The sequence below is a fragment of the Populus trichocarpa genome, chromosome 5 (assembly GCF_000002775.5).
Source record: "Populus trichocarpa isolate Nisqually-1 chromosome 5, P.trichocarpa_v4.1, whole genome shotgun sequence".
NCBI lineage: Eukaryota > Viridiplantae > Streptophyta > Magnoliopsida > Malpighiales > Salicaceae > Populus > Populus trichocarpa.
The window spans coordinates 24,898,995-24,911,064 of record NC_037289.2 but is presented as its reverse complement, the minus strand read 5'-3'; the positions used below and the strand labels follow the sequence as shown (position 1 = coordinate 24,911,064).

At 34.9% G+C, this 12,070-nt stretch overlaps 1 protein-coding gene across 1 annotated transcript; it reads right to left on the bottom strand.

Moving 5' to 3' along the window:
- Nucleotides 1-1,387: 1,387 nt before the first annotated feature.
- On the bottom strand, nucleotides 1,388-2,707 carry LOC7479120 (protein MIZU-KUSSEI 1). Its single transcript, XM_002306976.4, has one exon. The coding sequence runs from the start codon at nucleotides 2,364-2,366 to the stop codon at nucleotides 1,653-1,655; it is 714 nt and encodes a 237-aa protein (XP_002307012.1). The 5' UTR covers nucleotides 2,367-2,707; the 3' UTR covers nucleotides 1,388-1,652.
- Between the last annotated feature and the right edge of the window lie 9,363 nt (nucleotides 2,708-12,070).

Here is a 12,070-nt window from a genome sequence, read left to right as displayed (position 1 = left end):
CGTGTGCATGTCCGTATGATATTTCCATCTTATCCACCCTTTTTCGATTTTTTTGACCAGTGGAATGGTGCCAGGATCCATCGGAGGAGTCTTCTGCAGGGGACACGGAAAAAACAACCACAACCTTGCTGGAACTCACCATCATCGTCATCTAGCCACCACTACTCCACTAGCTAACAACCAACAACATCCCTCCCAGATCTAAAGAGCCAGCCACTTGATAATTAAAGTGGTATTCAGTCAAACGGTCAATCACATTGCAACGTAACGCAAATCCATCTCTATTGATTCTTTCCTTGGTATATCGATAGGGAGTAGAAGCCAGGGACGACGCTTTTCATGGGACAACTCAGCTTCTACTCATGTTAGTTACACCTTACAAATCTCGTGCGAGCAATCCAAGGATGAATAATGAATTGGACCATAAAATCTTCTTGTTCCAGAGCTAAATTACAAAATAGGGCGTGCATCGCTAGCCTTGTTTAGTCTCTTTTTCCCATTTGTTTTTATTTTCTTCCCCTGCCAGCTCTAGTTCGTAGAATTTCGCACTAGACGGCAAAAGAATAGTCAGTGGGAAGCTTGATTCATCGTCCTTACATGGACAGGGCTATTGAACCCGGAGCGCATTAATTATAGATATGAATCCGTCCACTAAACCCCAAGCATTCCTTTTGTCCCGATCCTTAATTCATATGGATGGCCTTAATTTATCTCGTATCTCAGTAGCTCAATATTAATGAAATTCCGAATTTCAACCTATATTTTGTAAGGAGAAGAAGCAAACTTCCATTTTTTATTTGTTTTCATACGCCATGCCCAACCCAAGCGATGTATCGATTGCATAAGTTCTAGCCTGGCAATCGACCTCTTTCTCTCAAGTAATTATCAATCCAAATCACACACACATAACGTTCGAAATGAGACTCAGTGGGAGATTGATAGGGATTATGCATGTTAGGCAACCTGCTCATTCAATCATGTTCATCCAGACGTACGTGCTTAGCATAATAATGCCTTGTATTGGTAAAGGAGAAGATTGCAATTGTCACGCCGCTAAACTGTTATCCAATTGCTTGTTTGTTAACTTCTTGCAATCTAAACAATTTGGTTAAGGAAAACGAAAGCCAACTATAGAATTGCTCAAAAGTGCTGGCATTTGTTCTTTATTATTGCTCCAGAACCCCTGGAAAATCAAGCTTCATTCTTAGTAATTCAGGAAAATACCAAGACCCTATCAGTTTATACAATGAGGGGTATGGCAAGATGCAAAATTACTGTCAGTGATGTAGGATCAGCAGCGGGGCGATCAGAGACAGGAAGGCGACTATTTATAGATGATCGAAACGAAATGGAGTAGATTTGGAATGTTGCAGTAAAGGGTACCGGCTAGTGCACTAACTGGATGGGATTTAATTAGCGAGAGGTTTATACATATCACAGTACAGTGCAGTTGATACTCCCTCCAGCATAAACTAATTAACTAGAGCTAGCTAGCTACCAATCGAGTAAGGACTACATTAAGGCAATTGATCATCATAATTTACAGAAATACAAATCCTAAATAATAATAATAATTTATATGCACTATATGGAGAGTAGAATCCAATATGCATGGTAGAAATTAATTGATACTGGATATATAGATTCTATTGTCATGATCGCAGGAGAAATATAGAGAGTTCTTGTCCAGAACTGCCAACAGGATTAATCATGTGAAAGGACTCGGAATCAGCAGAGCCAACAACTCGATCGAAACTGGCTCTCAAGTACATGAGGAGGTCCCCTGCCTCCCCGGCTGCCAATGGCAAAACACCAGCACCTACTGAGACAGACTGCATGAGTTTGAGTACAGCCACATCGCTCACACTCATCTTCCTCCGAATAGCAAAACCAACCTTCCTTCCATTGCAGTACATGGACCAAACTGGCACTTCAAGGAGAGAGCAGCGCTCCTTTTGGGAATCATTTTGCCTTGGGTGGCAGCACTCCAGTGCTATGCGGAGCAACCCGTGCTGCATCTCCTTTGCAAGGTAGGCTGTGGGGACTGCGAATTCTAGCAGTAAGAGAGGAGAGCTACGCGTGTCGTCTTGGAGGCAAAAACTCACCCGACCTTTCCTGTAACCGAAAAAGGTGCCTGTTACGGTGGTGGTGGTGATGGAAGGTGATGATGATGTGTATCGTTCGTCGGTATCACTGGCAAGGGAATCTGCGGATGCTTGAAAGCCACAACAGGCAGGGACCATACATTCCACAAGAGACCTGAAGGACCTGCGGAACCTCACTTCCCTACCACAATCTACGGAGGTCGGGGTGTCCATTATAGGGACCATACCTCTTTGGTTGCCCAAATCTATCATCATCCTCATCTTCTATATATTGCTGAATAAATCGATCCTAGGAATCTATCTATCTATATAGTCAAGGTAATTATATAAGCATTAGCAAGCTAGCTAGAAATTAAGGGAGAATATAGTACTCCTACTCCGCAGATATATATTTGAGCGGGAGGGATTAATTCAAGAAAGAATATAATTATATATGATTAGGTAATGTATTTTACTGTAGGTAGGATGATACCTGTGGGTGCTGCGAGAGAATAATATTGTTAGTACTAGTGAACTGGAAAGCTCAAAGTAGACGAGGAAAGAGGCAGTGGTAGTAGCTAAAGAGAAGGGATGGATTATGGTTATGAAGAGGGGAGGGAGTCGTAGAGCCAATAAATAAGCAGAAGCAGAGGAAGCAAAGGCGTCGATGAGAGAGGGACAGGGGCAAAAAGGGTGGTGTGGGTGGTGGGTGGGCCCTGGAATCGGGGGCAATAATTCTGCCCACGAGGGAATGTGGGGTCTGCTCTTGGAAGCACTTGTGAGGGTGGAGCGCGTGATATGACTTCTTGGATTGTGAAACAAAGATTAAAAAAAAAAAAACATGACTGTAAGACCAGAAAAGGGTGGGTTAATATAAGGTTAATTTGTAGATTATCGGAGTGATCAGTATCAATTATTTTAGTTACATTTGCGTTTTGTTCTAAGAGATTGGATTTTTTGAGCTAAATTTGAATGAGTCTTGAATTACTAAAAATCATCTACGTGTTCTTATTACTTAAAACCCCTTTTGAATTAGATTTCAAATCGTAAATTACTAATCAAGAATTCAATTTATACTTATTGGATTTTTTATTATAAATCTTTTAGATCAAAGCAAGTTTAAAACAATATACTACTACTAAGGGTATTTGGATTTTGATTTTGCTTTTGCTTTTTCCACCACCAAAATACTTTCATTTTTTAATTTCCATGCAAATACTTTAAGAATGTAATAGATATCGAGATGGCATGCACGAGGCAATGATTAGACCCGACCAGTCTTGCCCTGTCCCAACCATTTCCTGCTCAAAGATATCGACCTGACCTGATGTTCCCCTCCCCGGCCCGGCACGGCACCAGTCTCTTTACTTGTATGATTGCTAAATTTCACACCAGGATTTCACGATATTATGAATAATTCACTGTCCATAATAGACACCCTAATGAATCAATCAAGTTCACAATAATTGCCTCCCATTTACCCCTAAACTGCTACTTAACAAAGCAATTATTGTGGGATAATTCGCTATGCACTCTCTCCCTTTTCCTGAGCTGTTTCTCTACGTTACTCTGATGTCTTTCCCAATTGTGATCCAACCATTCACCCGGCAGGACAGAAAAAGGTTCCTTTCTCGTAAGATAATATTTTCGTTAGAAAGAAATTTAGTAATCACCTCGGCATAAAAAGTTTTTTTTCCTTACATTTACACATTCCTCAGCGATTGCGCGTTACGACTCATCTTTCCTTCTTTAACTTAAACGTTATGCCCCTCTTGACTGGAAAAAAGGGAGCCAAGGCAACGTTTTTTTATTGGTTAAATAATGTTTTTCAATGTTTTTTTTTATTTTAAATATATTAAAATTATTTATTTATTTTTAAAAAAAAAATTATTTTTGATATAATTAAATCAAAACAATCTAAAAATATAAAAAAAATTAAAAAACTTTGAGAAGAGTGTTTTTGGTATTATGATATCTTTTGTAATTGCAATTTAAAAAATTATATTTAAAAAAAAAGTATAAATTATAGTTTTTTTTGTAAGCTTCTAGCGGGGTACATATAAAACTTTAATGTCTATTAATTAATCAAATACTTTAAAAATTATAATTAGGATAAAAAATAGTTTCAACCACTCTTAACTCTAATACTAAACCAACCCTAAAAATGGTTTTAAATTATTTATTGTTCTAATTTATAGCTTCTTGTTTAACACTCTAAAATTTTTACTTTTCAGTAAAAATTCCAAATTTCAAACGCGATATCTTATAAAAGACAAGTGCCAAAGTTACAAGAATTGTGTGCTGCTTTTAGAATATTATAATGAAACTTAATTAATCAAATGCTTCTTTTAGTTTTAAAAAAATAATAATAACTGTGGTGTTTTAAGAGCATAGCAATACTAATAAAAAGGGATCGTACAAAGTTCATTTTTTAACATGTTTAACAAGTTTTATTAGATCGACCAACACAAAGAAGTACTAATCATAATCATTAATGTAGGCATACATAATCATGGTTCTAATTAAGATTAATTTCTTAATTTGTCAGAGTGCATGTATGTGTGTGTGAATACGAGGTTATATTTGCTTTTGGTTTGGGTTGCTTCGATGATAGTTTAGAACAAAAAGGTAATTACCATGTAATTATTCAAACTAAACAATGTTTTGATGCCACTGGAAAATCAAAGGGTGGCAAAGGCAGGTTTCTTTTTGAACATGTGGTAAAGCTAGTTGAGTCCCCAGGAATTAGAGGAGAAAAACGAAGCCATTGCAATCATGTCCAGAACATTAATTTTGTCCCCCACAGGAACAGAACTTAGGTTTTTGCACGCTTCGGTACCTTTTTAGCTTAATTATTCAATAATTCAAGGCTTCCCCACCACTATATACTTTCCTCTCCACCTTGGAAAAGGGTAGCAAGCACACGCAGATACAGCAACAAAAAAAAGCATGCTTTTTTTGAAAGAAAACATGCCATCAGTTTTCATCAAGACATCAAAATATAAAGCTACTAGTCTGAAAGAAACAATTAACTATAAACGTTCGATATAATGCTGCTATTATGGAAGAAGAAAAACACAATTTTCTCAGCTTTGCATCGAACCAACTGCGCCGGGAAAGAGCATCTGCACTTTTTATGTCGACTCATTGCAAGAACAAAACAAAATGACAGGATCTCCCCCACATAATTATATATTCCTCTTTCCTTTATGAAAAGCAAAGCCTGCCTTTTGTTCTTTTGATAATGGGTTGCAATCATGTCATTGCCCCCATTCAAATGTGCCTGCTTCGATCGATCGAACGCATGAGACTTCATTTCACAATATTCATGGCAGAATTATCTGGCTCTCCCTCATCATCATTGTATCTCGTCTTGGTCTACGTACATACAGGTTTACCGGGCATATTAATATGATTACTCTAACTTATCTGTGATTAATATATTGTTCTAATGGATGCCTTTACATTCCATTTCCACCACGGAATATAATAGATTTTTTAATGACTTTCTTTTTTTCTTTGTTTGTAACATAGTATGCATGTATATTCATATAATTAAATAATCGGGCCGGGTTTAGGAGCAAGATCTAGTGCTCGCACCTATAATTAGTGGAAGATGGAATCTCTCTTTGCTTTATATCGCACATTTTATTTGAATTTAATTTAAATTATGTATGACTGATCCATGATATTAATTACATTATACATGTTTCTTTTTGTCGTGATGGAACATAGATACGACGAACCTTAAGACTTATGGCGCCCAGGCTGTTAAATATACACTACAAAAACGCTTGTCATGATCAGAGTGACAAATGTCGATGGAGTTGGGTACAAACAAGCTTTTACATGGGGGAGGGGGACAAGTATAGTTTTTGCTGTTAAAGTGGAGGTTTCTATCTCAACATGCCACGTAATTAGGAAGGGTTAGTGGCAAACTTGTAGGGGCAAATAGTTGCATCCTGTTTCGCTCAAAAGTGAATATTGATTGAGAATTTACGCATCCATTTGACTTTTGCATCAACTCCAAATATTTCTCCTTGGTGCCTTTTGCATTTTGACGCAGCCCTTGTGCTCTAGCCTGTAGCCTGTAGCCTGTAGCAGGCAGGAGCTTCTTGCCTTTTGCTCTTCCCCCTTCTTCGTTGTCGCCGCCTCTAAGAAAAACAACTTTGGGCTTAGCCTCCTAAAGCATAGCCTTTGGGCTTCAGTTACTAACAGGCCGAAACAAAGATTCAACGGTCAGCCTGTACCTTTGAGGCCAGATCTTCCCACTTAACTAATCTGGATCCCCAAACTTCACTTTTGCTTCCAATGTCCCCATCATCTCCTCCTCCACGTATCGCTTCCATGATTTTAAATATTTCAAGCCGTTATTGGATTTCATCTGCATAGCGCATGTCTTGGAGTATATTATGCATTATTTTATAAATTATTTTTTATTTGGAAATATATTAAAATAATATTTATTTTTAATATTAGCACATCAAAACGATCCAAAAACATATAAAAATTAATTTCAAGCTAAAATATTTTTTAAAATTTTCAAAAGCATGATTGGACTGCAATGACAAACAGGACCTTAATAGATGCGATGTAATGAAAACTTGGAATGAAGAGAAATTAATAAATGATAAAAATAATAATAAATAAGACGAGTAATGGAGAGGATTACTTCCATAAATAAATCTAAAGGTATTGTAAAAGTTGAAAAGAGATTTACGAATTTTAAGTTTAAAATTCGTAACATCGATGAAATCGGTAGCGGGTTTCAACAGATAAAAAAACATAAAGGATTAAATGAAGGGTAAATGGTCAAAATAAATAGCCCCTTCATGTTTATCTCCTGATGGGTCCAGCAGCAAAGGAAAAGAGAAAAATCAAAACTTTTCATCTTCTTTATTCTTTTTCTTTCCTTAAAGTGTTAATGGAGCTTTAACTTAGGAAAGTAGGAGTGAGGGTTTCTTGTAAGAGATTAACACCAAGAATTTATGGGTTAAGAAGAACAAGAGAGAGAGGGGGGTATGATTAGAGAGAGAAACATGGTTGTAGAAGGAGGAGGAAGCTTGTAAGGAACTCTTCTCAAATCATTAGGTAAAGTGTTCTAGTAACCTAATTTCTTGTTAAGTTGTGTTTAATTTAATGCTTAGGGGAACAAAATCTTTAATTTGTGATTTTTTAGGGTTCATGTGATTTTGAATGGAAATTCTAAATTGAATGAACTCATAACAAGTTAGGGTTGTAAAGACATGAACAAATTAAGATTAAAAAAAAAAAGGCTTTGAAAAAAAAAATCTTCGAGAATTTAATCAAGTTGTGGTTGTCCATGGAAGAGTTATATTAGGACTGAAATTATATGTTATTAAGATGAATTGAATGTGTACATGTGTGTAAAATCATTTAAGGATTAAGGAAAACATCTAGTTGCTTGCCAAACTTATGTTCTCCATGAAGCTAAAATTTCAGACAAATTTATTACTTGTCTTCTAACAGAAATTAAAACTTGAAAATAATGGCATTTTGGATAGGTTTCTTCATAAAAGTTATAGATATGAATGCTAACTTTGAAATGAAAGTGGCCTTCACAAAAACTGGTCTTGATATCTGCGACTCCTAACATCAGCTAAACACTAAGTAAATATCTAAACCGATATAACTCTTGGATAGATTTTGGATGTTACTGTGATTTGTTATTTTAAGCTTCCAAACGGTATAGTTGGGTGTTTTGTTCTTCCTAAAAGTTGTAATTTTATATCTTAGCTTTCCAACAAGACAAACTAAGCCCAATAACTCCGTTTATGATCAAAACACCAAACAATATTCATGTTTGGTTAGACCAAACCAATTCAGGACTTGTCATTTCTAATTTTTTGCTTGAAATGGGGTGTAATTTCTTGTTTGGAAGGGATAATTATTATGTGAATAAGCATAAAAAATACATTCTTAAACAAATAATGGGTGAAGCTTAGGTATGACTATGATTTGTGTAAAATAAACTATAACATATTGTATGGGCTTGATAACATGTAAAGTTGAGGAAAGAATGGAAGAAGAGTGTTAATGAACATAAAGCCTATATTTCAGCCAAATGGAAAAGTTACGGGGAGGTTCTTCATTTGTGTATCTTGTATATACATGCTTAAGATGAATACCTTTTTAGTAAATTTATGGTGACGTCATGGAATGAGATTGTGTATTTATAAGGATATAATCTTGAATGGATTTATTCAATGTAAGTGAATGCTTGTTGTGAAAATTGAATGATAGAAGTCAAAGGATATTATGAAGTCTAGGAACATGTTAAACTTGAGAAGAATAGGAAGAAGGGCACTTGATAAATAAGAGACATGGATTTTGGCCATAATAAAAAAGAGTAAGGGAAACACCTTTCACAATAGAAGAATTTTGAGTACATATGTGTAGTTGATATCATTTTAATGATGTATTTATTTAGTGTACATGCATGTAATTGGGAAAAGTAAACATAAATAGATGAGTTTAAATGTACTTGAGAAAAGTACACATAATTGGTATTGATAATGATGTAACAAATGAGGAAAGAAGTAAAATGTTATGTTATTATGAAATATATATATATATGAGATACTTGCAATAAATCAGAAAGGGATACCAAATAGAGAAGATAGCATGAGAAATTATAAATGCGTAAATATTAGGATTTGGGTATAATTAAGAATGCGATACATGGATATGTCATGGTTGAATTTAAATTAGTGGAGTGTACACTAATTATTATTATTAATTAGAAGTTGTTGGATATTATCGTGGGATAGGTGCTTGACACCTTAATACTTTTATTTAATAAATTTATCAAGTCAAGTAGTTACAAGTTCTTTGAATGTGAAATGTTTCTACATTAATATTAATGTATGAGAAACTAGTTACTCAATAATAAACGGTGGAACTAGTTACTTGATATTGGAGCTAATTCCTGAAAAATGAGCCAGTGACATTATTATATTTGTTTATTTATGAAGGTATTAAATCAATCTTAAAAAATAAAAGGATATGCATGATTTATACATGGGTTGCAAATAGTGAGATTAAAACTGTTATTTATATTGAATGGTAAAATAAATGAAGATGTTGATAATTTGGTACGATCCTGAAGAAACTTTGCTAAAAGTTAAATAGAGTGTATGTTACATTATTCAAAAAATACAATAATTGAGGATGTCATGTAAAGTAATTAATAAGTTATTTAGCTTAACAATTGATAACAATCATGACTTATAACGGACAAGGTGGATATGAGTTTTTTACAGCATTGACAGGTTAATATTTGAATATTAAATTAGGTATACTGACAAAGTTTAATAGAAAGGAGTTAATGTTTGGGAAGCGTAACGGCTTATAACAAATAGTAAGAAGTTAGACGTGCAGAGAAAAGGAGATGAGAAAATTGTTCCTTGCCCCTCAAGAATTAATCAATTGAATTTCATCATGGCACTGAACATCATCAAGGAAATGAGTAGTGGCCGGAGATTAAGAGAAATGCATCAAATCTCCATGCATGTTTAAAGGGTTCTGGGTCCTCGATCGTATTGTTTATCGTCTGAATGAATCATCAAGCTGGAGTTTGTTTACTATTAGTGTTGCGGTCCCTAGATGTGGTTTGGAGGGCACAAATTTGATCCCAATTACATGCATGAATGATCCTTTTGAGTATGAACATAAATATGATTTTCATCACGACGACGACGTGTATACATATCCATCGATCCTTGTATGAGTGTACGTGTGTATATGATCGAACTTGAATAGTCAATAAATTTAAAAAATTTATGTTAGTATGAAACCATATAATAAGAGCGTTGAACATGCAAAAAAAAAAAACAAGCAGGGGTGGCGTTTTGCGTTCCATTTACCCTGTATGGCAGGGGATTGTTGACCTCCATCAATTGATTACGACCGTAAACTAATTGCGGCGAGCATGATTTATGGTGCATGCTCTCTTGAATAAAATTTACGGACTCCTGTTTTTAGACTTCAGCGGCCTAATTAACTGTTTTCCTGGTGACACGTATTAAAACAAGGTTGACATCGGAACAAGCTGTACTTGTAGTAGTAATTAATATTTGTGGATGCCGGCGGGAGAGGTCAGAGCGACCAGCACGGGTTTTTCTGACATGGGATAATGGATGCCCTAGCAACATTCAACTTGCGTTAATTAATGCATGCTCTCAAACCGTGAACTAGTGGACATCGAATTTAAAAGATAAATCACATCATGATTAATTACTTCAGCTCCTACAGTCTATGATCACAGTAGTAGTGAGTTTTTCTTTTCTTTTCGTTTCTTTTCTTTTCCAAATGCATGAGCGTAGGAGAATCAGACATTACAAGAAACTGAGAAAGAAGTCAAATTTTAAAGTTAATTCTTTTCATCTTCAGCAGTAGTCTTAATGCATTGCCAATAAACCCAGCTTCAATATTGTAATGCATTTTAGCAAGTATATCATAGAAGCTGCAGTCCGGGATTATACGGGTTGGTTTTTAATGCAATGTTCGTGTAAAAACTTGAATCTAATTTCTTTACGTACCTGAACCCAACCCGATTCTACTCGGTTTCAGGTATCCACCAAGTATTTTTTTTTATTATTATTACTAAAGAGCTCTCCAGAACCCACTTTTCCTCTTGATCTCAACATGGCTACTGACGTTCATCTTGAGCAAGAAACTAAGTTCGTATCCTTTCTGAACTTTACTAGAATTTTTGGGCTAAGTAATATCCTAAACCATGAAACTTGATCAATTTTTTGCTTTTCATTTTCTATAATGGAATGAAATGCGACAAACACTGCCTGCCTCAACAGTACATGAAAAACAACTGGAAGAGATCTGTGAGCAAGAGTAAGAAGAGAGCCTTTGCTCTCCACAGTCTGAAAAGACTAGATTGACCAAACGGCCATTCAGACAATAAACACACATACCAACTGAAGATGATGGTGAGTGCTGGAAGATCTAAAAAAGCAGTGTAATATTGATCAAACAAATCATTCTTCTTTCTTCCATGGCTTCTGATGAACTAGCTAGCTCCTCTTTAAATTGAGTAACTTCAAGAACACAAAAGGATTTCTCTTCTTGATGTTTCAAGAACTAGCTAGCTATATGTTCAATGGTCTACGAAGTGAGTTTAATTTGGTGTTAAAATGAAGGCCATAGCTAGACAAAACAGCACGATATTGTGATTATAATATAAATGAATGAGTCACAAAAAACCAAGGTGACGCATGAGGATTAATGTAGGTGGTCTGGAGACTCTGGACGGTACTGCAGGGGCAGCTAGATACCAATTATCGTTGAACAATAACTGCGTTCAATGAAAAATATCGTTGCTTCTCCTGCACATATGTTTGACTTTCAAAACCCAGGACGGGGTTCCCGTGTGAAAATCTTGCAAAAGAAGAAAAAAATTAAGGACATTAGCTAGAAAAGTTCTTAACTTGTGGCTGTCGTTTTTGAAATGTGTGTGTCCGCGTTTCAAACGGCAGCTAACGGTGGTGTCGTTTCGGAGTTTGGTTAGTCATTAGTGTGAGTGGTTTTTTAAAAATATTTTTTATTTAAAAATATATTAAAATAATAATTTTTTAGTTTTTTAAAATTAATTTTTAATATAAAAACAATCTAAAAATAAAAATAAAATTCAAATAAAATTCAAATTTTTCCTAAAAAAAGATACCTTCACATTTTTCCCAACCTTTCCAGACAAAACCTTTTTATTCCATTAATCAAACTAACTTGAAATAAATATCTTTTCTTCTTTAATGAATTTGTTTTTGGCATTGTGTCACCTATTACATTATTTGAAAAAACAAATTTTTAAAAAATATATATAAATTACAGTTTTTTTAAATATAAGCTCTTATCTTAATTTAAGATTAAAAACATAATAAAATCAAAAAATATAACCAAAATGTACATCACACTATTATAATATATTTATATAAATTAGAGTAATCCCAGTA